The 27415-nt window shown below is 47.6% G+C and overlaps 1 protein-coding gene across 1 annotated transcript in view; it reads left to right on the forward strand.

Moving 5' to 3' along the window:
- KSR2 (kinase suppressor of ras 2) overlaps positions 1 to 27415 on the forward strand; it is a 186856-nt gene that overhangs the window by 16530 nt on the left and 142911 nt on the right. Inside the window, exons 2-3 of the mRNA XM_066609856.1 lie at positions 15650 to 15790; positions 20149 to 20299. Of these exons, the coding sequence (XP_066465953.1) occupies positions 15650 to 15790; positions 20149 to 20299 (292 nt within the window). The remainder of the gene's footprint in view (positions 1 to 15649; positions 15791 to 20148; positions 20300 to 27415) is intronic.

Consider the following 27415-nt stretch of genomic DNA (forward strand, 5'->3'; position numbering starts at 1 on the left):
ATAACGGGCTAACATGGGAGCAGAAGTACTTGTCTCCAGGGCCATTAGAACCTGGTCTGTTGAGCCCAAGGCACTGAAACCAAGAGTGTCTCTTGGTTTTGCGGGTGTCGCGTATGGGAACAACTGGAAAGGTGCTACATCAGGGGTGTCAAACATAAGACCCGGGGGCTGGATGGGGCCCGCGGAAGCTTTTTATCAGGCCCTCGGGCTCTCAGCTGCTTAGCAGTGCTGAGGTGGCACTGCTGAAAGGGCAGCCCACTGAAAAGGCAGTGAAAATTAGACTCTGCCATGTCTTGAAATATGATCAAGATTTGTGTGTTTTCTCTTCTGTCATTTGCAGCTGATGAGTTCCTAAGTGAAAAAAGTGCTTATTTTTCGTTATGACCGGTTTAATAACATCACTTCCTGCCTAATTAACAGTATTTAACTATTAACAGTATTTATATACCGCTTTTCAACTCAAAGTTCACAAAGCGGTTTACAGAGAAAAATCAAATAACTAAATGGCTCCCTGTCCCAAAAGGGCTCACAATCTAAAGAGATGCAAAAGAATACCAGCAGACAGCCACTAGAACAGACACTGCTGGGGTGAGATGGGCCAGTTACTCTCCCCCTGCTAAAAAAAAAAGAGGAGCACCCACTTGAAAAAGTGCCTCTTACCCAATTAGCAGGCAATTACCCAATTACCCAATGGCATCACTTTTGGCCCTCAGCAGACATCATGAATACTATTTGGCCCTCGTTATAAAACAAGTTTGACACCCGTGTGCTACATCTTAAGCAAGCTTTCCAGTTTTCCAGGACTCTTCAGCATGGTGGATGTTAAGCAAAAGCAAGTGATGGGGGTGTAGGAAGATGGGCCTGGTAAATTTCCCCTCCCTAGAGAGGTCTGCATTTTAGCTGAGTCTTGAGATGCAATCAGGAGGATTTTTCCTATCAGTTTCACTAGGAATTAAGGCAAAATGGTGCAATGGTTTGGGAGCTGGTTAATTTGGAAGATCCAGGTTCAAATCCCCTGTCAGCCATGAGGCTTCCTGGGTGATCTTGAGCTAGTCACTATCTAACCTACCTCTTAGGGTTGTTATGAGGACAGAAGAAGGGGAGGCACTATGTACAAAGCCCTGAGCTCCTTAGTGGAAGGGCTATATAAACATGTGAAAAAAATAAACTTGATAGGTTGACCAACCCACATATGCATGAATCCTCAGACTTCATCTCAAGATTTTTAAAAATAAAATACTGTTTTCTGGGGGCTGTGTCAGCCTGCCCACCTTCTCCCCCCTCCCCCTCCTTCTTGCTTTCTTTAGCATCCTACCTGTTGTAGGAAACCTGAAGAAGCTTGCTCAAGGTTCTGTGACTTTTGGGTTGGACCTAATAAAATGCATTCTTACACTATGACCTTTGGGGTTTCTTGTTTTATGGTGAACCGATGTGGCTACCTATAACTTTTATGGACTTGTTGCACAAAAGGCAGAAAAGAATTCTTAAAAAGCTTGGAGTTTTTAATCCCTAAGGTGGCACAAAACTCTTCATTGTAAAAAAAAAACAACAAGAGTGTAAGTTCTGTTTGGTGTCCTCATTCTCCCTTCCCCACCTACTGCTCGGTTTTGCTGATTAATGGAGCAGGAGTGAGTGAGACTTTGGGGATCCAGTGCAGGGCTTTGCTCCAGTGCCTCCAGCAACCTGACATTGGGGTCCAGAACTGGCATGCATCTCTGATCGAGACACTGCAGTTCAGTTGTCTCATTTGGGGGGGGAGACTGAATCTTGAAACTCCTCCCAAACAGACAGCTGGCATTGCCAGTGCGGACCACCTTGATCGAGGTGTAGACACCTGTCACTAAAACATATGCAGCGACCCCTGCACAGATCGGGTTTACTGGGTTTATTTTTCTTTGCTAGGGGTATAGCAAAAAAGGGTCACTCTTCTCCTGAAAAATCCTCTCTGCAAAGTGGTACAGAGGAGCCTCAAGGTTTCTTTTGCATGCTTCTGCCAAGTGGTTGATTTGTGTTGGAAAGAGGATCTACAGTTACCTGTGTGCCTGTTGAGTTCAGTATTTTTTTTTATTAAGAGGAAAAGCCAGCCCAAGAGAAGCAAGCATGGTTGGCAACCTTCAGTCTCGAAAGACTCTGGTATAAGCCTACAGCACCCAGAATTCCCAGTCAGTCTCCCATCCAAGTACTAACCAGGCCTGACCCTGCTTAGCTTCCCAGATCAGATGAGATCAGGCACGTGCAGCAAGCATACATGTAACGGAAATGCACCCCTTTTCTGCATAGGGATATTGATGGGGAGAAAAAGGAGACCAGTACGCTGAGAGCTGTTAGCGAAAGCCTCAGGGTGCTGCTGCATTGTCTTCGCTTGGGGCCCCCCCTTCTTCCCCTGCACTTGTTCCAAAAGGGTCTCAACCAAAATGCAAAGGAATCTCAGAGCCTCATGCAAATGTCTGTCTGGGATCAAGCCAACCATTCCTCTTTCCCCCCAACAGAGTTCTGTCAGTGATGTAGCTAGGCCATCTGGCACCTGGGCCCCCCAAACTTTAATCACCCTCCCCCAGGCCTCGGAAGGCCTTGGAGACATCCCATTTCTGCCAAAAACGACAAGTGCCTTTCTAAGGCCTCTAGGATAGTGTTTTTCAACCAGTGATGCTAGTACTGGTGGTACTTGAGGTGGTGCCTGGTGGGACCAGCAAGACCAGTAATGCAAGGTGGCAAGCAGCAGTAGGAGGCTTGGCTCAGCAGGTAGAGCTTGAGCATGTGCTTTTTGCATGCTTAAAAAAGCCCCCCTGTCTGCCTGGAGCCTCTTACCAGTGTGTGTTGCATTGTGTCTGGCCTCCCAATCCAGAAGTAACTGGTGATGACATCGTCACCAGTTACTTCCAGTGGTACTTACAACAGGTAGACCATACGAAGTGGTACAGTAAGGGACAAGTGTTGAGAAACGCTGTCATAGGAGGCCTTCTGAGGCCCGGGAAGGCAGCAGACGACCTCCCCACACCTCAGAACACTTCCCAAATGCTGCTAGAAGGTCACATCCAGGAGGTCTCTTGACCCCTCCCCCAAGCGTGGTATCCAGACCAACGTTCTTGCCATACCCTCCTTGCACTATGCCACTGAGTTCTCTTTTGTTAAAGGATTGCTCCACTGCTTCTCCTAGATTCATTTTTTATACAGGTGTGTGCCACTTAATGACGGAGACACGTTCTCCAATCTGCATTGTTATGCAATTAGGTTGTTAAGCGAACATTCCACCCAATCTAGTGCCTTTGATGTGTAAACAGACACTCCCTGCCAGATACTTGCTGGCTGCACAAACTACTGGAGATAGACTGCCACTTCTTTGCATTAAGAGCTTCTCTGCTGTGTAAACTCTGCTGCAGGCTATGGGAGACAGGATTGCCTCATCAAGGGTATCTTGATTGTGCTTTGGCCACCGTCATATATGTGATTCATCATTATGCAGTCCGTTGTTAAGCGGTGTACGCCTGTATTGGTTTGCTCTTGTGACGGTGAAGCCTGATTGGTGGAGCTGGTGTGGTGACATGGGCTATCCAGTCCTCCAAGGCCCCTCCAGGTGCACCCTGGATGCCAGCGGCAGCAAAGGAAGGGCAAATGGTTCATTTGACTAGGATAAAAGCCTGGCATAGGGCAGCATCTAAGGATGGGAAAGCATCAAGGTATAGGAAAGGCCAGGAGCTGGGAGCCCAGGGGCAAGAAGGTGAAAGGAAAGCTGCAGAGGATGCAGTGAACCCAGAGCGAGGAGTTTGGAGGAAGGGTAGTTGGAGAATGAGACTTGAGGAAAAGAGCAGAATAGACTGCCAATACATCTGGTGTGTGCAGGGCAAAGATGGTGGGTTGGTGACTCTGGGATGCCTGCCAAGGTTAGAGCAGGGGGAGACCAGGCAGCAAATGGGGCTATTGGAGTGCAAAGCTGCTAATGGGAACCGGAACATCAAGCTCAGGACCAGATCCTCCAAGGAGCCTTCCGGGCTGAGCTGTTGTACCAGCAAAAGTCTAACTGGAACTGAAGGGTTGGTAGAGAGCCAGGAAGCTTCTCACCTTCCTGGAGCTCACTCGGCCCTGCTCCAAGGCCTCTTTCTACACATGCTGCGTCTTTCCTAGGGTTGGGTCATCGGACAGGAGACTTCAGGAAGCCAGCCTCACACATCTCACTTGTCTTTGGCTGTCCCCCCCCCCCTACTTGTGACTACTCCTAGAGTTCTGGAGTCATGTGTTAGAAGGTCTAAAGCAGGCCCAGGTGGGAAATGTCAGCCCCCCAAAATCTCCACTTTCTCTGGCAGGACAAGAGCAGGCTCTTGCTCCTGGACCCGGTGTCGGCTGGACTGTGTTTGGCGTAAGATGATCCTGCAGGGGTCAGCTCTACTTCTTCATTCTGAGATGCTTCTTCCGATTGGGGGTCTGGGTGAGTCCTGGTCTAGACAGGGAATAAAAGAAGAGGCTAATCTGTCAGGGGAGCAACTGCCAAAGTTTCCCTCTAGGATCTGCCCTTTAGGAATTCATATTTTCCTCTCCTTATGCTCAGCTTGTGTATTTGATATTTGTATAGCACTTCCTGAGAGAGAAAAATACATCACTTATGTTATCTTAATGTTTACTACACCCTGTAAGGTGAATACAGTTATACCCATGTTGCAGATGGGGAAGACTGAGGCTGAAAGGGGACAGCTTATCTTCAGGCTGCCAAGTGAGAACTGATGGCAGAGGTGAGATTCAACCTTGAGAAGTCCTGATTTTCAGCTCTATTTTTTTAGCCACTGCGCTGCATTGGATCTTGATTGTAAATCAGAGAATCACCTGCTTTCTGTAGATATTACCCAAGAATGTATCACTCGTCTGTGCTCTGTCCTGCTCTGTCTGTTGCTTTCTGTGCTGACCCTGGAACGCCTTAGTGCTTTTGGAAGAAGGGTGGGTGTAGTAATTTGGGGATGGGGCTATATCTCAGTCAGTGATAGAGTCCTTGCTTTGCAATCGGATGCAAGTTCCAGGCAGCATCTCCAGGCAGGGCAGGGAAAGACCCTCCTGCCAGAAGTCCTGGCAAGCTGCTTCCAGTCAGTGCTGACAAGGCTGATCCAAGACCCCGATGGTCTGACGCAGCAGGAAACAGCCTTCTGTGGGTGGCCTCAGGCAAGCTTCTGCCTTTGATTCTGTGCTTTCTCCTCCCTTTCATCTGTAACAGAGTGATAATGCCACGGCTGTCAGTTGTAAGGACTGTTGCCATAACATTCGTGGAGCGCTCTGAGCATGCATCGCTGTGGAAGATGCCGTCATTTATAATGATCACACACACACACAGACACGCACATCTCTCAAACCTGCGGAAACACAGACCTGCTCCGGTTGCAGGTTCTCCTTCTGCCCAGCAGGTGGTGCTGCTGAGACAGCCCCTTTTCCAACCAGGTGTGGGACGAATTAGGGATGCTTGAATGGGCTGCCTTTGAACTCTGACTTGTATGTGGGGGTGGAGGCAGTGTTTTGACCCAGTTTGGCTGCTGAAGCCAGAAGCAGAGCTTGGAGGCATTGCTCAAGTTGCAAAAACTGCCCCCTCCCTTGCACTCCATCACAAGCTCTCATCTCCCTCTCTCTTTTGCCTGTCCATTGCCATGGAGAATAAGCTGTTTAAGGGACGCCAGGTGGGGGGTAAGGATAAATGGCTTCTCTTATCACCTGGTAGCCATGGGCCCTATTCAGGTATTGCCTTGCAGTGCTCTCATCTGAATGTAAAGCATTCTCTCCTTCCCAGCAGGGGAGGAGGGGGGAAATGAGCAGTAGGAAGGTGGTCTTACAAGGATGGGCTGCAGAGCACCCTTGGTTTAATCTGAACTCTGCTAGGATCTCCCCCACTTATCCATCCATCCATCCCCCCTCCCCCACTCCTGTGGTAAAGCCCCATTACCGCTTTGCAACCTGACTCTTCCCTGCCAAAGGTTATGAAATGATTTGGGGAAAGTGAGAACCTGCCTTCCAGCTGAAAGACAGCCAGAATGGTGTAAGGGTTGGCATGTTGGATTGCACTTGGGGGAGGGGAGATAATCTGGGCTCAAAACCTCACCTGCAACAGAATCCTAGGAAACCACTCCCTACAGAATCTGGCCATTGGTCCGGCCACTTCAGTATTCTTGACTCTGATTGGCAGTGGCTTTGAAAGAAATCTTTCTCCGCCCTAACTGCAGGTATAGTACTTGGGACTCTGGAGAGCAACTTCGAGTTACTATTGATAATACTGGGCTAGATGGACAAATGGTGACTCATTACAAGTAGCTTCATATCTTGGTAGACAGAAACTCCCTCACCATTAGAATGGTAGCTGAGTCCCTCTTGTACTCCAGGTCCCACCTGCTCCTGAGCTTCCTGGTGACCTTGGGGCCAGTCTCTCTCTCTCTCTCTCTCTCTGAGTTATTGTGAGAATGAAATGGATTAAAGTTGTGCCTTCTTATATTTAACAGAGGAAAGCAATTATCTTTCTTCACTCCCAGCATGGTGTCTTTTCCTTTGGCTCTTGCTGGAGTCTCCTCTGTACTTTTTTTAAGATTGTAAGCACTTTGGGGGCAGGACACCATTTGATTTATTTTACTATGTAACCCACTTTGTGAACTACACCTGTTGAAAAGTGGTGTATAAATCATCATCATCATAATTTCGGATCCTCAGCTCTGAGGATTTTGGGGGCAGGCCGAGAAGAGAACTATTGGCGGTTGGAGCAATTGCTTGGTCATATCAGGAGGACGTTAAGGTTGTTTTCTCCATATCCCCAACCCTCACTGGGTGACAATTCTGGTATCATTCCAGCAGTAGCCCCATTTGCAGTAATCAATGGACACCCTCCCACTTTTTGGTATGTGTGTTTGTGTGGTATGCATCATATGCATACAGAAGATACTGTATAATTGTTCTGTGAATGTCTGTCCTTTCTGTCTCTTCTTAGGAATGCTCAAGAGTTAAAATGGTTAATTAAAAATATTCAGTAAAAAAGTGCACAGGATAGTGTATTGCGTGATTAAGAGCTCAATCCTGAGCTCTAGTGCTGGCGGTATGAGTGTACCACCAGCGCTGGGTGCCGTAAACATGCCGTAAAGCACACTTATGGCGCCCTCTGTGTATGGACTGCCCTACACCCTCCCTGTAGGGACAGTTGGTGCTGAGCCCAGTGCTGTATGGACGCCGCCCGGAGCAAGGGAAGAGCTCTGGGCTAAAGTAAGGTTTTGTTGGGGTGGGTGGGTGGGGGGAGCAGTGGAGCTCTCCTCTGCCGGATCCAGTGCTCCGTGTTGGGCAGAATAGCCAGCATAGACTGGAGGGGACCCATTGCGGGGCCTGCACCCTTACCTGGGGGAAGGGGGCAAATGTCCTCTTCCCCTCCCCCCAAGGAGACTCCGGTGACTGCCATAGGATGCAGCAGTAGCCATTTTGGTGCTGCTGCTCCTTTGGACGCCGGGCAGTTTAGGATTGGGTTGTCAATGTAATTAAAAGGTACAGTAAATATAAACAGAGCAAAATTAAGAAATTAATCCTAAAAATATATATAACAGATTATTGTACACCAGTACAATAATATACCTATTATACCTAATAATATACCTAATAATGTACCGCCAGTAACCAAATATACCAATTTAATTGTTCTATCTTCATGAAGGCGTGAGTATATAACTTCATTTATATCCTGCCTTTCTGCCATCACAGGATTCGAGGCCGTGTCCAGAATGTTCCCAGGCAACCCCCTCCCCAGCTGCTGACCTGACCTAGATCCTGCTTAGCTTCCACAAGGTTGCTTCAATATGGGCCTTCAGACCATGCTTGGGAGAAAAAAAATAGTCTGAGCTGCCCTGGGAACGTATTAAAACTGTCTCGCACCTTTTGAGAGGCTGCGTCGAGTCTGCCTGGAAAGTCTCCTGAACTCCATCTTTTGATTTTTCAGAGTTCAGATTGTTGGGTAATCCACAAGTTGTCCTCACTATTTCTCTCCCACCCCTTTTGCTTACCATCTAACCTGACAAAGAATCCTAATAGATTCTAAAGTTTGCTGCATTTGATACTTGCGTTTGAAGCATTTCGTTGTGATTTGCTCTAAGAAAGGCTTTGCTGTACTTTGGGTTGTAGTGTTTAATTCTAATGGACTACACACATATCTGAGTGTGTGTAATATTGATCAAAGGCTTGTTATCCTAGCTGGTATGTATAAATATATAATTGCACCCATACTAAATAAAAGAGGACATGCCAGAAGGTCACTTGGTGATGTTTTTTCAGCCCAAATGCTTTGACCTGATGGGCGAGTCCTCCTCCAGCCGGGTGTTTTCTCTTTCCCATCTTCCAAAGTGGCAAGAGAGTCTGGGAGAGCTTAAAGGAGTCTGGGAGAGCTTAAAGAGTAGCAGGGAATAAAAGATAGGTTGTCTTTGGCTTGTGGCACTGAATGGAAACTTCCTCTCACACCTGGACCATGTAGCTTTACTTGGAGTCCTATTTCCAGTGTGAATATCCTTCATGGAATGTAACTGAGAGGTACGCTGTCTTCTCCAAACTCCCCTTTTGCATGTCTGTGGCAGTTGAGTTGGGGGTTTGAACCCCCAAGCCTCTGTGGCTGAGAGCTCTAGCAGTGAGGGCTTCTATACTGGGACTGCTGTGAAACTCATGTTTGCACTAGTTATCACCCTCTTGATGACGAGGGGTTGTCATCTGCTTGGGAAAGCACCTGCTTGGCATGCAGAAGGTCTCAAGTTCAATCCTTTACATTTCCAGGTGGGGTTGAGAAAACTCCCTCTAAAACCATAGAAAGGTGTTCTCAGCCTATGGTGCCTTTACTGAGCTAGCTGGCCCAGAGAGCTGACTCAGCAGGAAGCCACTTCTGCCTTGCTTTTTTGCCAGCCTCAAGACTGGTTTCTCAGTTTTCCAACAGCAAATGGTTGCCATGTCTATCCTTTAGACCAGAGGTTCCCAAACTTACCATGGTCATGGTGGCCTCTTCTCTCAGGTGCTGCCATCTTGGATTACGCAAGATATTGTGAGAATTGCATGAGCACTTGCGTGATCAAAGATGGCAGTGCCCAGGAGATCCAGGAAGATGGACTTGTGCAGTTCTGGTGGAATCCAAGACGTTGGGGCCTGGGAGAGCCTGGAAGAAGAGGCCCCCAGGGGCAACCCAAGGCATCCCTGTGAGTTCACCACACTGCAGCACACGGTTTGGGAACCACTGCTGTAGACTTAAGCTTGTCACTTGTCTCAGCTACTTTCCTTTCCTATTATCCGATATGCCTAGTTTCAATGTTTGTTGTCGTGTTTTCCTTCTAATTCTCCCCCCTCCCACGCACACGCATACTGCCGCTTCTGATGAAGTGACCTGTATTTCGTGGAAAGCTTAATGCCGAAACAAATTGGTTAGTGTTTCAGGTGTCACAGAACGCCTTGTTTGCTGCAGGCTGGTACCTGTGTGGCTGAGAGATGATTGCAGACGGATGCTTGGGTTGACAAGTGATGAGCAGGTGAACTGGGAGAGAAAAGAAGGGAGTCTTCCTGCTCGATGGACTCTTGATGCTGTCAGATAAAAATCCAAAGAAAAACCCTTGCGCGTGACAGTGTGGGTCAACACTATTCTGTATTCTCTGTGTGCATATCTTGTTACCACGGAGTTGCTTAGTTGTTGTACATCCTTCCTTGCTTCATGCCAGTGCTTTTGTTGTTGGGGGGGGGCAGAAAAGGGGAGAGATGGGAATTGAAAGTCATTTTGGCTGTTCTTGAAACTTTCATCCTGTTTCTTACAGCCCAATCCTAAGCCCCGCTTGCGCCCAGGGTTACAGTGGCGCCATAATGGTGACCACTGCATCCTAAGGGGCAGAGAAGCAGTGCCAGGTCTCCGCAGGGTAAGGGAGCAAGCATTTCCTTATCCTGTGAAGCACCCAGGTGACCCCAATGGGTCTCCTTGGATCTGCACCTGCTATTGACCGGGCGTAGAATGAAGGAGACCCATGTTGGGTTTCTCCGCTGGGAGGGGGGTCAGGATACAGCAGCAGAGTCTGCCAGCATTTCTGCCCCCCTCCCGGGCCTGCTCCTCCCCTCCACCTGCTCTCCTTCCCTAGTTTTGCCCTCTTCCCACCCTCCCCCCGCCCCAAACAGCCCTGCTACCAGCTCGCAGCAGTACTTACTGTCGGGAGCCTTGTCGGCCATCTTCCTGGGCCGACTGACGCTGGGCCAGCGCTGGTGGTGTGCCAGTACCGCTGGTGCATAAGTGCCTTACAGCACATTTTACGACAGCCAGGCCACAGTCCATGGGATTGGGCCCATAGTCTTTCCAATGGGAATGAAGAATTCCCTGGAGAACTCTCAATGCATGGGCTCCATTTGGAAAGGAGATGAGCTGGACTGGGATTCTAAAATCTATGGAGGAGTTGGGGTGAGGTGGAGAATTTTGGAAGCATCCCCGATCATGAGCAATTTGCTGGGGGGGGGGGGGAACATGCATTGTACTTTGTATCAGTCCTGGAGCGTGAATGGTGGTCAACAGCTTCCTCTCCCACTATGGGCGTTAATTAACATAACCCAGCCCTCTTTGTTTTTGCTGTTTCCCAAATCCAGCCTACACCCAGATCAAGACAAGACTCAATATTTCCTCCTAAAAATGTCTTCATGCACAAGACCCATCTGGTTTTTATTTTGCAAGTGGCAATTTTAGGGCATGGAATATGAAGCTTTAAAACAGTGCAGTGGGACGGACGTGAAATTTAAACATTGAGGTTTAAACACTGAAATAATTTTAAATATTTTTTTCCCGGTATTTTTTAATTTTCTCTTTCTAACCATCAAGCTGTATTTGGTGATTTATTATTCTGTATTTGAATAAGAACTACAGTATCTATCATCTATCCATCCATACTGCAGTGCCACCTGGTGTTGGGAATGGTGAGTGACACTCTAGTAGAGAGAAAGAGTGGTGACAGAACATTGGGGTATCCATTGGTGGTTTGTGTTGCGTTGTAGAGCAATTGAGATGGACGGTGCTACAGTCACACTGAGAGAAGCAATCCCCCAGAGGTGTGTTTATGCTCCTGATGAGACAGTCTTGCCTTTTGGGATCACGCTTCTTTTTAAACGTTGTTGTTGTGAAGATTGTGTTGACATCAGGGGAGAAAATTGTTTAAGCAGAAGAGTAAAGGAGTGTATTTGTTTTTGGACCTGAAATGTTTGGGGAAGGGGGAGCTTCAAAAATTAACCAACTGGAACTATGGACAAAGGGGAAAGTGTATGATTTTCCTCTCTGTGCGATACAAAGTATTCTAGAAACGGGGATCAGGCTCTTTGTAAAGAAAAGCCGTGATTCCCAAATTGCCAAATCTCACATCTCCCATGTGGGAATTGCACCCATTTAGTGTAGTGGCTAGGGCAGTATTTCTCAACCGCTGTACCGTGGCACACCAATGATCCACAGGTGTGCCACAGGAGTTTGGGGGAGGGCCATTTATTAGTACAACCATTGGGGGATGTGAGCCCCCACCCTCCCCACCAGCAGCATGGTGTGCTTTGTCAATTATCCAAACACTGATGGTATTCCTTGTCAATTTTAGCACCTTTGCAGCGTGCCATGAGATGAAGAAGGCTGAAAATCCCTGAGCTTAGACGTCAGGATTAGGGCCCATGGAAACCTAGGTTCGAATCCTGGCCCAGCCATGTCATTCTCTGGGTAACCTGGAGCTGATCACTGTCCTGGGGCTGAATCTCCCTCACAGTGTGGTTGTGAGAATAAAGTAGGGGTCAGGGTGAGGAGGAAGCCATGGATGCCCCTCTGAAAGGAAGCGAGAGATAAAAGTTTTACAGTATAACTATTCCCATCAAAAGACTGAGTCAGTCCCTTGGCTGAGCTTGGACTTCAGTCTGCCTGCAGGACTAACTGCACGTGATGTGCATGTTAACAGCCCCAATACTGGTTATTTAAATATAAACATGTACTTATTTCAGACCTCAGTTAGTTGCTTGGACTGGCAGTTCTGAAGTGGAATCCACAAGCAGAGGAAGGGTTAAGCCAGGCTTTCAGGCCCCTGACCACATGGCCTTCCGGGGTCCACCCAGGCCTCTGGCTTACCTGGCTGCTTCTGGTGGCAGGTGGGCACAGTTCCTTCCCTTGCCAGGCTGAGTTGTGGTGCCCGGGGCAAGCTTTTGGTGTGACCCACCTGATGGTTTTCTAGTCATCATCCCCCACACTTCCCTAGTGACATCACAAGAAATGAGTGATGCAGAGAGAAAGTTTGCATTGAAGTATTTACTTTTCATGTCTATACAGGTGGGGCCTTAGTATCCACAAGGGATCGGTCCTCTGACCCCCTCTCCACGGATACTGAAAACCGCGGAGAAGCAAACCAGTGGTTTTTGGCCCCTTAAATCCTCTGAAGGGTTTCCCCAGAGGCTGCAGGTGGGTGGGTGCTGCTTCTGCGGGCTTCAGAAAGTCCTCTGGTCCCCTTTGGAGGTTCAGGTTGAACCAAGTCTGGCTCAGTGCGTGTCCAAGGGATCTGTGGATAGAAAACCTACTGATAAGAAGGCTCAACCTGTACACCGTCCTCTTTCCATGGAATTCTGGGCAGTGCACATAGCCCCTCCCTGTTCTTTTGAGCCTCATGATGCCTCTGAGGTAGGACAGGGTAAGAGGTAGCAACTGGTTAGTAATTGCTCAGTAAGCTTGTGGCTGAGCAGGATTTGAATTCAGGTCCAAGACTCTTGACATACTCAAGTAGGCAACCTCACTTGCCACGTGTATGCCCATGGGTACAGACAATGGTCAAGCACGTTCCTTATTCGAGTTACTTTAACCACTTCATTTTCCTTTACTGAAGTAACCTGAGCTGCTTTTTTTACCTTCAGAGAGGACGTCACCCGTTTGTGAGAGAAGGTGGCATTGATGGCATACAGTGTGGGGCAATTTCAGATGTTCTGATCATGCATTTCAGGTGATTGCAAAGTCCCTGAGGAGCATGTCCTCAAGAACATCGCATGGTATCTTGAGAGAGAGGCAAGGAAGTGAATTGACCAGCCAACAGGGTTCATTTTTAAGTCCTTAAAAAGCAAAGGATCTTATCTTTTGAACTGAAAATGTAGCCTTTTGTTTTCAGTTCTTGCTTGTTTGTGTATGCTGTTTCAGAACGCCATTCCATACTTTTCTCTTAGGAAAAAGTGACACATGATTTACTATGCATAAATAATATTTTAACAGCATTTTTTGGTTCTGCTGTCATAAATACACAAATATTTTACTGCACACTGTTATCATGTATTTATTTTATGGATGTCTAATATATTTGATGATACTTTTCTACTTTAGTTTCTTTCATGTTGGCTAGGGTAGTTTGATTTCTTATCATGTGGAGCAAACAGTCTCTTAATTTTATGACTGACTTTACTTTAAAATTAATTTATTACTTATGACTTATAAATTGTCAGAATGTGAATCAGACTTGACAATGCAAACAGCTTTTTATTGTAGTTTTTTTTGGGGAGGGGACAAAGAAATAAGGTTGGTATTATACAAAGCTTCTGTTGCCTTTTTTGAGATTCAAAAACTGCAGGGGTACCCTTGGACTTCTTTTGAACAACCTGAATGCCAGACCAGAACCCCCGAAAAGTGATTGATAAATGCTTCACAAAGATATTGGTAGATTTATTAGCTGTCTGCATGCATAATTAGCTGTCTGTCCCTGCCCATGCAGCAAAGTGAAGGGAAGCACATGTTTTTGTAGGCCATGCGTTTTGGGGAGTGGCAGACTTGAAGCAATTTTTCTGCTACCTCACGTGGTCACCTCTAGCGCTTCAAAGTTGGCACGGCAACTCCTAGGTCAGGCCAAGTCTATGAGCAGCACTGGTCTAGCCTATGAAAGAACACCCCTTCTTCTGCTTTCTTTCCTTCCTATGTGGGTGGTAGTTCCATAACTACGGTGCCACAACCAAGAAGGCCCCACTTCTAACGGCCACCTCCCCATGTCATTCGGGGGTGCAGCACTCAGCAGGACCCCCTCTGAAGATTGTAGGGAGTGGACCAGAGTGTCTGGGAAAAGGTAGTTCCCAAGGAGCTCTGGTTCCAAGTTGTGAAGGGCTTTAAAGGTCAAAACTGGCACCTTGAATTGGGCCCTGAAGTGAACAGGCAGCCAGTGAAGTCACCAACCCACTGGTCCAACAGAAACAAACTACTGGTAATTGCACGGGCCTAAATTGCCTTCTCTCGTTATGCCCTAGACCAGTGATTTTCAACCTTTTTCATCTCACGGCACACCATCAGCTTTTTGACAATTGACAAGACACACTGTGCTGTCAATGGGGGCTCGCATCCCCCAATGGTCCTATTGATAAATGACCCTCTCCCAAATTCCCGTGGCACACCTGGTGACCATTCGCGGAACACCAGTGTGCCACAGCACAGTGGTTGAAAATGGCTGCCCTGGACATAAAATTTACTATATGTATATGGTTGCTAACCAAACAGAACTTTGTAATGTTGCAAATGTCACTGGTGCATTCATTGTATCTCCGTGAGACAGTGCTGTATGCGTGTGTGGGATGTGTGTGCATTTGTGGAACCATGGGGAGGAATTCGGTTCCGGCACAACCTGTCACCATCCCTCCTTCTTGAACTTTAGGGGAACGGCAAAGTCTCATTTAGGTCCCTGGGCGTTTGATATGGAGTGATCACAAAGTAGGTAGTTAGGTTTGTCACTGATGGTTTGGAGTAGGGTTGGCCCATCTGTGAGACCAATTGAGGCATAACAGCTCCTCCAAAACTTTGGGCAGAATTTTGTTGTTGTTGTTGTTGTTGTTGTTATTTATTAAGTCAGGTTGACAACTGCACCTTGAAGGGAGAAATGGATAAATAGAGGTTCTATGAAAGTTTCTCATGGAATCATACTTGCAAAAATCCCATTGAAACCTGGGGTTTATTATTCAGCCTGCCGTTGTAAGCTGCCTTGAGTCTGTGACAGTGATTCCCAAACGTTTTAGCACTGGGACTCAGTTTTTTAGACAGGACCCATCTAGGTTTATCAGACTTTTAAAAAAAGAAATCTAGAAAATATTGTTTTGGTTATCTATAAGAACCTGAAAAAAGACCCTCAAACATTGATCTCCCTCTATTTAGTAATTCTTGCAAACTTCAGGAGCTCAGTTCCTTGCAGGGCAATTAGCAGCTATCTTGTAAATTGCAGGAGCTTTTTGCAGGATAATTAGCAGCTACAGTATCTGATATTTTTTTTAATAGCCTCACCAAAAATCAGGTCGCAACCCACCAGTGGATCTGGAGCCACAGTTTGGGCATCACTGGTCTATGAGAAAGGCAGTATATAAATACCGTAATTCAATAAATAAATATTATGAATACTTACCAACTCTAAGAACCCTAGTCTTGGCTACTGTTGAGCCTGACCAGGCTATAGCCTCAAAACAAAATGGTGGCAGCAACACTATGATGACCCACCTGAGGTTATGTTGCAACCCAACATCTGGGTCCTTCAACCCACTGTTGAAAACCTCTGTGCTACAAAGCAGAGTGTGAGAGAGAGAGGTTTAGGGGCAAGCTTGGACAGGCAGAGAGCACAGCATTGGGGAGTGGGGGTTCTTTTGAGAGACAGCGGCTCTGACCACTCCTCTCCCTGCTCTTGTCTTTCTGCAGAGCAAGCTGGTGAAGTATTTCAGCCGTCAGCTCTCCTGCAAGCGGAAAGTGGCCCTGCAGGAGCGCAATGCCAAGCTGGAGGGCTTCCCACAGCTCCTGCACTGGTTCCGCATCGTCAACATCCGCAAGGAGGTCATGGAGGTGAGCCAGTCCGGTCGCCTGGGCGTGTGCATCCCAAACCCCTGAGATTGCTGGGGCAGGGCTTGGTGATGTCACGAGGCAGGGCTTGGTGATGTCACGAGGCTGCAAACTCTTGAAGAAGGAGGGAATTCTGGTCTGGGACGGAGCCCAACCAGTGGCATAGCTACTGGGGTGCTGGGAGTGCACACCGCATTGGTTGACCCACAGACCCGCACAGGGTGGTGATACCACTACTGGCCAAAATTTTTAAAATCTTATTTTTTTTTTTAAATACCATCATGTTATATTTCAGTTGGTGTGTAATTTCATGCAGAATGCAATGAAACAAACTGCATTGAAATATCTCTATTCTATCAAAAGTTATTGCCAAAAAACCAGTATGGACAGGGCACTGGTGCATCGCCATGCCCACCCATTGCATGGGAGGAGATCCATCATGGAGGTGAAGTACTGACCTCTTGCACCAGGTGATTCAAGACCTAGTGACACTACTGAGCCCAACACTAAAAGGGTCAAGGCCCACCAGTGGCCCAAAAATAGTACAGTGAGCTAACAAGGGAAGGGAACAATGAGTTTCAGGGTGGGGGAGAGCTGTGCATATTCTAACCCCCTACTCCTCTCCAAGTTGGCATCCTTCAGTTTTGAAAGACTATGGGATCGCGCTCTGAATAGTGGTTCTGGAACAGAGTGTCCTCTCCAGTGCGTGAACCCTGGGTAAAGTAGATATGGAGGATAGACTGTTACCCATGCAGCAAATCCCCCCTCTCCATGTCGCTGAAATGGTCCAATGGAAAGGCAGAGGCCAATACGGTTGGTTCCAGCGGCGTCGCAGGAGTTGCCAGAACGTGACTGTGTTCAGCCATGAACTGCCTCAGGGACTCTGGCTCCGGATTTTGCCTCGAGGTTGACTCCTGAAGCCTTTTCCATAACTGGATGTAGCCACAAGGCAGTGGAGGTTTGGGATCAGAGTTTTCCTTCTCTCAGATGAGCTGCCTTCCCAGGCTAACGAGTCCCATCTACCCGGCGGCTGTTTAGTTGCCTCTTACGACAAGTACAGCCAAACTGAGGGCCTATTCTTATCCCCACCCCCAGGGGAGACTTATGAAGAGCCACACAAGAAGGGGAGCCCAGCCCCAGGGGAGGCTTATGAAGAGCCACACAAGAAAACAGTGGCACCTCTCCAAGTACCATATTCTTTTGCTTCATTCCAGAGAGAGAGCCAGAGCATGCAGCACCAGTGGTGTGGGTGATACAGGCCCCTCCCATTCTGCTACCTTCCCCCTCCCCAATATGTAAGGGGCCAGTCCTGGATATCTGGTGTTGCTTTTCAAGGACACTAAACTTGAGACAAGATGGCTAGGTCTGAGGCAATTCTTGAACAAGCCCACAAGAGGGCAGCATTTCTCCATGAAGCTTTTTTTGTGTCATGAAAAGAATATTTGTTCATTGGTGAAGTCAGAAATGGTGATTCTCCTTTCTGGCTTTGGAGTGCTTCCTTCTTGCATGCACCTAGGGCAGCTTGGTGGCACTCCTGGGAAGAGGTAAAGGGGGGTATCCTCCTTGGGCTCACTGCAGACCCTTGTAGGGTTGAATATAACAATAGGAGCAGCAAAACAGAGCTAGTGAGAAGTTTTAATATAGTCTCTCCTTCTCTGATCTTGGCACCAGCCTCTTTCTTCTGATTCCTGGTTTTGAAAAGAGAGAGGGGAATGGAGCAGGAGAGGATGTGTAGTAGAGAAAAGAGGATAGTGGTGGGCTAGAACATTGAAGCCACTCTAGCCCACCACTCTCCTCTCCACCACATTTCCTCATTTGCCCCATTCCTGTTTTTCAAATCGAGGTCACAGGAGGAAAAGGAGGAGCGGGTGGCAGTTGGCAGCAGGTATCCTGCCCAGTCTGCTGCCTGAGAGAACCACCCCCACTCATCCACCATTGACAGATTGCTCCAAAAGCTCCACCTTCCATATGGTGAACTCGCACTACAGTAGCTTATCCTGCAGCAACTCAAAAGGGGCTTTTAAAAAATTTAGTTCAAAGAAATTATATGGAGAATTAAAAAAACAAAACACACACACCTCTGTCCTATAGCTTGATATCAACAGTTCGAAATGAGCCTCGCCAGCTTAAAACATCTGCATGTACTCTGTTAGTGATTTAATTCCCTTGCATGCACATCAGAGCCCTGGTGCATCTCCGCATCACTCAAAAGGCCAGACTCCTGGAACTGGTTCCATTGCAATTGGCATTGCAAGACTCCCAACCATCAACAGGGACAGTGTCCAGTTTTCTGGCACTGGACCTTTAATAGACCACTGTGTCTACTTTTCCCCTACAGTTACCTTTTGTAAATGCTTCCTAAAACTAACAGTGTGAACTATTAAGAGCTGTCATTCTCCATCTCTTTTTAAAATGTGAGCTTTTGGGGACAGGAACCCATTTATTAATTGTTCCATGTAAACTTTTTATTAACTTCCTCCGACTTCCTGAATTTGAAAAAGGAAGTTCGGAGGAGAGGAGAAATGGGACAGAGCTCCTCCACCCTTTATTGCTGCATTCCCCTCTTCCTTCCTGCATATTCAGGAGCAAAAGCCGTGGCAGGCAACAGCGCCATTTAGCATCATAGATGGGCCGGCTCCACTCCACAAGGTCTCTAGAAATGTATTATTGATGAAAATATTTTCAAACTGACATTCATGCCTCCATCAGATTACAGCCCTGCAGGAGCAGAATATTCAGAATCCACAACAGTGCGAGTATTTATGCTCAAGTAGTTCTCAAAAAGATGCAACTTCGTGACAAACAAATCGCCCATTTGTCTTCCTGCCTTGGCTCCAGTGCAATTTGCAAGCTTAAGACTCTGTGCAATAGGCCATCCCTAACTATCTGGGAGTGTACAAGAGCTCCTCTTCTCAGCATCGGGGCATTGTGGCTGCCCAGATAAAGCTCTCAGTTGCCCTCAACAACCAAGCAACTGACTGAGGGGCCCAATCCTATCCAATTTTCCAGCACTGGTGCAACTGCAATGCAGCCCCAAAGTAAGGGAACAAATGTTCCCATATGTTATACACAGGCCTCTGTGACTGCTGCCCCACCACAAGATGCAGTGCGTGCCCCATTGGCACAGCTGCACTGGCACTGGAAAATTGGATAGGATTGGGCCCTGAGTCGCTGCGTGTTGCATTCAGCAAAGGGTATTTCTAGAAGAAGCAAAAGCTTGGTGATGCCAGCAACTAGGGAGCCTCTAGCCCCCGTCCCTTCAATTGCCCTTAGGTGCAGAGGCCCAGAGTTGTCTCCAGTGGGAGTTCAGGCCACTGACAATTTCTAGGAATAGAAACTTTCATCAATACTGAATTTGTTATCCGTGATTCAGCTGACACAGGTTGTCAGGTCTGTGAGAGAGAAGGAAGCGAAACATCTTTCTATACCCACTGGAGCTGGGCAGTTGAACTTTGGTGTAGCAACCGTCTTGATTACACCTTCCCTTATTGAATGAGGGTTGATATTTAAGCTGCTATGTCTGCCACGCGCATATGTTTGTGTTTGATCCTGCTGGTGGGAAAAAGCATTTCTGTTGCACATGTTGTGTGTTTTGAATGAGCTCGCACCGGTGTTAGATGTCATCACTTTTTGATGCCAAATTCAAAATTAGAAAATGGAAGAGCATGTGGCTTCTGTGTGGACTCGATGTTTTATGGGGGGCGGTTGCAGAGGGAGTAGTCTGAGAGAAGTCAGCCTGGATGACTTGGATTATATTCTCACTCAGAAGGTGAATTTTGTCTCTGGGCTGCAGGGCCGACCCAAAACTTCCATGCTATGCTCCTTACCTTGTGACGTGCCAGTCTTGCTTTGGGGCAGGGGAAAAGGGACAGGGAACATAGTAGAAAAAGAGGTGCAGCGGAGGATGGTGAACTTAAAGCACCTGAGACACTCTAGCCTGCCACCCTTCTCTCCACTTTCTTTTCTGTTCTGTTCCCCTTAACACTCCAGCCCAGTGCTCTCCCCTCTATACGCTTCATCTTCCATTCTGTTTCTCATAATGCTCTAACCCACCACTCTCTTCTATCCTTCACACTTCCATTCTAGCCCCTTCTTCCTTTTTGTGTCCAGGTAGTAGGAGAAGGAGGGGGAATGGTGAAGGCTGGTTCTCTCCTGGATAAAAGGGAGGAGGTATTGGCATTTGGTTGGGAGGTCTTGGGCACACCTGAGCAGGAGTAGTAGTAGTAGTTGTTGTTGTTAATAAGCATGTTGGAGAGAACCAGGTTCAGTTTGTGGGTCACTGGGTGCTAATTTCACCAGCATATTTCTCAGGAAGATGCGATTCTCTTCCTTGCCTCACCTTTCACTCTTCCTTCCCCTAGGAGATCACACCTGGCCAAATGAGCCTGGAGGAGCTTCTAGAAATGACCGATGACCAGGTCTGTGAGACGCTGGAGAAGTTTGGGGCCAACAGCGAGGAGTGCGCACGGCTCAATGCCTCCCTCTCCTGCCTCCGGAACGTCCACAAATCAGGTGCGGAGCTAATCTTGTTCTGTTCCATAAGGTGTCACCATAAGATGACATGCATGCCTTAAATGGTTACAGCCTCTTGTTCCTGGTTACTTCAGTTGTCTCTGGCATTCTGAGCCAGAGAAGAGCTTTGGGGAGGGGAAATTGGGCTCAATTCATAATATAGCTGAACATTACGAGTCTTGGAGGGGGAAATTGGACTTGATTCATAATGTGACTGAGCATTACTAGCTGGTTGGACTCATATTTCAGCTATGAACCTCACCCGCACCATTCTGTTTTAGCCCTGACTCGGTGAACTATGGGGGGAAAATAGAAAACTATATTTGCAGATCTTCTTTTTTGTTTTCTATTGTACATCACTGCCTCTGCTCATGTGCTGCACTGAGTATTTTCATGCTTGCAACTTAAATTGCTTTTGAAGTCTCTCCTGCTCTATTAATGCAACTCTCTGAATGTTGTTAATCCTGAAGAAATGGCAGCAGGACATTTGTAATGCAAATGAACCTTCTGGCCACAGTTGCCTATTCCCGGGTCCCGCATTTGCATACTGAACCACTTGAAGCAAGAACACACAGCCCTGTCTGTGTCTGTCTGAGATGTGAACCTGGGACTTGACGCATGCAGAGCAGAATTCTGCCTCTGAGCTTCAGCGCCTCTCAGTGTACGGTGGAGAGCAGGTAATTCTCTGATCATCAGTTCTGCTCTTTGGAAAGGGGGTTGGTGAAGGAATGTACTGGAGTGGCAATGCTTTGTGTTGTCGTCTTTCTCCTTAAAACACTTGTTTTGGGCTTGACCTGCTGGTGGTGTTGATCTGTCCTCTCCCTCCCTGCACGTTCTATCAATTTGTTCCTCTGGGCTCTCTTTTTACCGCCCGGTCCTGCCTCCGCTTTGGTATCTGAACGGGCCCTTGTGTCGCTTCCCTGGTGTACAGGCGACAACAACATCACAGTTGCCTAGCAACTTCAGGGCAAATTCCACAGTTGCAGCTGGCCCTGTAGCCTATGGTTTGCTGGCATTCACGGAGCTGTTGGGTTCTGGGGCATGCACATGTATTTACGAACAAGCAGGGAGGAAATAGCAAAGAACCAGCTTGGGGTTGCCACAAAAGCAGCGATGTGGGGACATCAGGGCCACTTAAAGCTTGGTTGCATGTCCTGATGGTCAGGGTTAATAAGACAAACCCTCCTTGATCGGGCCAGCTCCATGACGGAGCTGAACTAGAGTCACCCATGGTCTGAATGACTGAAGATATCAGAAACACCTGGAGCTCCGCGGAAGAGCCTGTGGTTTGCATGCAGAAGGTTCAATCCCAGCCACTTCCAGCTAGTACTAGAAAAGACCCATGCCTGTGGAGATGCTGCCAACCTGGGCTGGTTGGCCCAAGGATCGAACTTGACTTAAAGCAGCTCCCTAGGTTGGCTTCTGCAGCAACCTTGCTCCATAGCCTCAGGAAAAGATAGTGCAGTGATTCTCCTAATCTTCCTGCAGAGGCTGCACCCTTCTTGGCTTTATCAAGAGGATTGCCTTCAAGCTGGGGGCTTGTGTGTCTGCAGGAAGGAAGGTGATATTTGAGGAATGCTTGTTGGGGTCCATCACTGGGATGCAAGCATCCCCAGCCTGAGTGGTGCTGAGTTTCCAGGACATCTATCCGTGAGGCTGAGGGGGTTGCTTCTTGTGGTGGATTAGCAGAGAAATGTCCATCTCTACTGCTTCTTCTCTCCCTACTTTTGCAAAGGAAGAAGGGAATGGGGAAGAGAAGAGGCGGTGTGGGGGAGAGAGTGGTGGGCTAGAGTGTCAAGGGTACTCTAGATTACTTCTCCTCTACATTTCCTCTTCTGCTCTGTTTCTTCCTTCACAAATTTAAGGGGGCAAAAGAAGGCCTGCAGACAGAGGTGGGTGTGCTACTGGGTAAGGGGGAAGCATTTGGCACTTGCCTTAGGCACTTGGGGTCTTGGGTCAGTCCTATGGACAATCAGCTTCTTTTAATAACTTCTAATCTACCTTTTTTGCCCTGCTGGCTCTCAAGGATCCTGTACTTTTTTCACCCACCCACCAAAGAACAGCTTCAGCCCAGATCTCTCACAGAACATCAAAACTTTGCAAACAGTTCTAAGCTCCAGCTGAGAGGGAGGGGGGGAAAAGTTTCGCATAGTTCACATTAGGTGCAGATACTTCTTGCTTGATCCACTGCATGCAGCAGAGGGCGCTGTGGGACAGTGTAAGCGGTGCAGTGTTCAGCTGCATGAAGAGAGGACTGGTCTGTTCCTTATTGGTCTGAAGACTCTCTAGTTCAGCCATTCTCACACATTTAGCACTGGGACCCACTTTTTAGAATGAGAATCTGCCAGGACCCGCTGGAAGTGTTGTCATGACCGAAAGTGACATCATCAAGCAGGACATTTTTTTTAACAATCCTACCCACACTTACCTAAGAGTAAGTCCCATTTACTCTCATTGTTACAAGCATATCCATAGCAGGCTGTTAAAAGTACAGTTCCCCAAATGCAGTCACGTAACATGGCAGCATCAAGTCTAATATATGGAAAATAAAATACTGAAATGAATGGGGACCCACCTGAAATTGACTGACTCGCAACCCACCTAGTGGGTCCTGACCCACAATTTGAGAAACAGTGCTCTAGTTGAATCAACTGGGGTGGCTGCAGCCATAGGTGGTAACCAGTCCTCTCCTCTTCCAGGCTGTCAAAAGCTGCTGTGCACTCGTTATTCAGAATTCCCACAGCAAAACCTTTATAGTGGGCTGCCACCCATGCGGTGGATGCAAGTGGGGGCAGTCTGCCATGAAAGCGCACTCCCAGGAGCCGTAACTGACTAGCCTTCAAGCAAAGGGTTGGTTTGCAGTGTGTCTTGGTTGAACAATATGCACATGCTGGGCTGAGGCTGAATGTGTGAATCCAGTCCTGGGGGATGGATCAGTGACGAAGCACCTGTTCTCCATACAGAAGGTCCCAGGTTGAATCCTGGGCCCTGAATGGGTGCCGGTTGCGCAGGAAAGGAATGAGGAATGGCACAAGCTGGGGTTGTGTGATTCAGCCACTTCTCTGTGTCTGATCAGTGGTTGTGTGGAAGGCAACTCAGAAGCTCCAGATTTGCCACCATCTGTTCTACAGCACTAGTGTTTTGGCCAATAGCACCTCAGTGGGAACTCTACTTCCAGTCCCTCCCTCCACACACTTGCTATTTTCCAAGAGGGAACCCTCCCCAATTGGGACCCTGGCAGAAGGTTACAGCCTCCCCATACCTATTTTTTTTAAAGAAAATTAAAGCGCTTTGATCACAGTGATATGTCTAATGTCCCATGTGGTTTGGTCCTAAAACAAACCTTTTTGATTGACTGCCACAGTAGTGAAAGGCTTAGGCTGCAATCCTAACCGCACTTTCCTGAGAGTAAGCCCCACTGAACAAAATAGAACTTACTTCTGAGTAGACCTGATGAGGCTTGTGCCCTTGCAGGAAAACCTTTGCAACCAGAAATGAGGATTGAGCTGTTTTTTGTTTTTTTGTTTTTTTTAAAGTCATTTTATTTCCCATTCCTATTGAGGCTAAGAAAGGGGTATGGCAGTAGGTGTGGAAGAAACTGGACTCTGCAGGAAAGCATTGATATCATGCAGGAAAGGCGACTGAAGAAATAAGTCTCTAACTGGGTTGTGTCTTGGGAAAACCTGTCACAGCTTCATGGTTTGAGGGGAGGAGACTGGCTTCTGGAGTCCCATTGATGTTAAAAAGAAGATAAATCTCTCTCTCCTGTAATTACAGCTCTGCTTACTTTTGGCTCTCCCTTGGTTGCTTTCCTCCTCTTGGCATCTCTCATGCATGACATTAAATTTGCCACTCTTAAAACACACACGCAGAGTTTGCTTTTGGTTGACACTTGTGGCATTCTGCATTGACAGTGTGCCTGGCGCACACTCTACCTCTGTTTCCAAAGGGTAATTCCCATTTTTTTGCAACCTGTCCCTATTGTATGTTCCTTTTTTTACCTTTTGGGAATGCTACCTTTAGATAGTGTTAATGTAGATGTCTGAAGTTGGCACATTTTAGGTTTCAACCAGGGTGGCTAGTAGTTGAATCTCTCTCTCTCTGTGCATGTGTATTAATGCAAACACATGAACACTTAAGGCAGTGCCTTCAGCCTTTTTCGTGCCATAACTCCAGAACAAGGTGACTTATTATTAATTTGGAAACTACATTGCATTTAATTAATTGCAAGAAGACTATGCGCTGCCTGCAGGGGCCCACTCACAGGGAAAATGTGTACAGTTAAGTTCTTTTCTAGGACACAAGGCTAAAAAAGTGGACGTGTCCTGGAAACAGAAGGCGTCCGGTCACCTTGTCCCAAGACAATTAATTATGAATGAATGAAGTGTGAGACTGCGGACCTAATGCCAATCCTCTCCCAAGACCCAGTCCACCCACCCTTCCCCCTGCTCTGTTGCCCCCTACCTCTTGTGCCTTCCCAACAACCCAGCCTTAGGAGCTGAGGGGCAAGACAGGGAGAAGAAGCTGTGCAGGGTTATATCAAGAACTCGGTTTTGATAAGGTAGGAACGTTACTGGATTGGATCCAAGCCCTCTCTTGCACAGGCTTTGAGAGGTTGCCACAAGCCCCCAAATGAGGCTTCACTGCTCCATTGGGGTTGCAACCCACAGGCTGAAGAGCACTGCGTTAAGGCATTGCGTGGGTCATGCCCATCCATGAAGGGGTCAGCCAATTGGTGAGGGTCATTCACTGCATACCTCTGCCCACCCAACTCCAGAGGCTGGTATCAGCTGACTGTGCAAGAGAGGAACGTGGTGAGCTAGACGTTCTAGCCCCGACAGTCTAGCCCACTACTCTCCTTTCCTCTGCACTTCTTCTCCCACTCCATTCCCCTCTTATTTGATCGATCTGTGGAATGGGAGGAGCATCAGCAGTGACCAATGCATTGCCACCCAAGGGGAGGTCTGGCGGCATTTGGTGCAATGCTTGGGGCTTTAGGAGAACTTGGGTCAGCCCTTACACCATTGAGCCCACAGCCTACCTTTTCACACATGGCAGCTGCTGGTAGGACATGATCATCAGAGCCTGTATGCTTCTCAAACATCACTTTAATCGACAGTACTTGGCTTACGTTTGATGGAGAACAGTTGTGCAACACATTGATACAGTGTGCAGGAGACAGCAAAGTCTTCATTGGTGTGCAAGTAGGGGAAGTGTGCAGGGAGTCCTTGGATGGTGATAACTCCTAGTCTGGGAATTGGGGCATGTCCTTGTTTTCATTTGTGACCTGTAGGAGGTCATAAGCCTGCTCTCCAAATGAAGATTTTGCCTTAAAGAAACAGGGAAAAGAGTTCTGTGATTCCACCTAATGCACGCATTGAGGTTTAATCAACATGTTTTAATGGCTGAGAGTCTGTTGCCTCTATGTGGCACTCGCATCTGTAAGATGCAGTGATGGGCAGTTTCTTTCTGCAAGGGGGAGGCATGTTACAGTGCCCTGTCCCGTCCCGTCCCCCGCTCTCTGCCAGCAGGTTAACTCCTACAAAGATGTGTCCTCTGAAATTGGATGGCAGTAATTAGTCAGTAACTGACACTGACATTGTCCCTTATCCTAATTTATTAATATCAGTCTTAGCTCCTCCTTCAAATGCTCTTGTGACTTAAAAGTACATGGTAGTTTAAAGAGATAGCTGTCATTCTCCCCCACCCCCCAGATTTCATTTTGAGAGTATGCATTGCTCAGGATCGGAGCCCTCCCAGGAGTCTTGCAATGCCCCTTTGCAATGTTCCACCCCTCACAAGAAGAGGGAGTTGTGTAACATGAGGAATGAGGCTGCCTGGGCTAAAATTGAGAGCATTCCAGTGCAATATTATGCATGTTTACTCAGAAGTAAGTCCAGTGGGACTTACTCCTAGACAAGTGTGTATAATATTGCAGCCTTCGAGTTTTCTGAGTGGCTGCCACCCTATGGTCAGCTGCAGCTTGTGGGCTATCATGAGATGAAAAGGTTCTCAGGCTCTGGGATGACCCCAAGTTGGCTGTTGGATCTCTCTAAACAGGAAAGGATCTATGAAGCACTTGCTGGTCAGGTTAAGTCTTTGGTTGAACAACAAGATCTCCTTACAGCTGGTGATTTCCCTTCTGCAACTTGGCTTCAGTTTCATTCCTCTCTGCTTCTTGGTTCCAACTCCTGACCAGCACCAGTTTGCTCTGGACAGCTCTCCATAGGTTTGGGGGGGGAGGGGGGAGGTGTGTGTGTGTGAGAGAGAGATCCATTGGGGGCAACAAGTGTTTGGAGTCCACAGATTCCTTAGAAAGTCTGCCCTTGGGGGTGGCAGACTAAGGATGCCTTCAGGTATATAGACCATAGAAGGATACTGATCAGAACAACTCCTTGTGGGTTTCAATATCATTTTGCTCTGAACAACTCCTCTTGGGCTTCAGGTATTGTCGTACACTTGTCTTACACTCCCAGGGCTTTGGAGTGCTCAGAGTTGTTGGTTCTGAACCCTAGAGCCCTCAAAGATCCCTGTTCGGTAGTACTGCCACCACCCTGTAAGAACCAGTGTCTCAGTCCAGGGATACTGAGACCCTCTAGGCTTAACTATATCCCTTGTAGGCACTGAGCACTTTCTTTACTTAAAGTCTCAGTCCTCAAGTTACTAGTCCACAATGAGGATTTGGTAGCTTGCTGAACGGCTAGGCAGGATTCTGAACCTTTGTCCCCAACAGACAATGAACAACTTAGTAAAGGGATTTTTACTTTATTAAGTACGAAGGGTTACAAAAAGTTACAAAAGGCAGCAAATGCTAGAGGCATAAAAACTTCTAGGAAACATATCAGCATAAAACAACAAAGCTAACTGGCTAACTCTATTATTCTCTAACTCTCATCTGGGTCAGCTTCTTTTGTAGATCCTCAGGCCAGTTACCTATGAGGCCACATGGTCCTGACGGGACAGGATGTGCACCCACCACCTATCTCACCAAGAGACAAAGACCAAAAGACCCTGTCCTCTGGAAGTGGGGCTGGATGCTAGTCCTCTCAGCTCTTCCCTTCCCCCCTGGAGATCTACAGCTGCATTCCATCCGTGATGGGTGTCTTTCTGGCTGCC

This window comes from Tiliqua scincoides, chromosome 14 (genome assembly GCF_035046505.1).
Source record: "Tiliqua scincoides isolate rTilSci1 chromosome 14, rTilSci1.hap2, whole genome shotgun sequence".
Classification (NCBI taxonomy): domain Eukaryota; kingdom Metazoa; phylum Chordata; class Lepidosauria; order Squamata; family Scincidae; genus Tiliqua; species Tiliqua scincoides.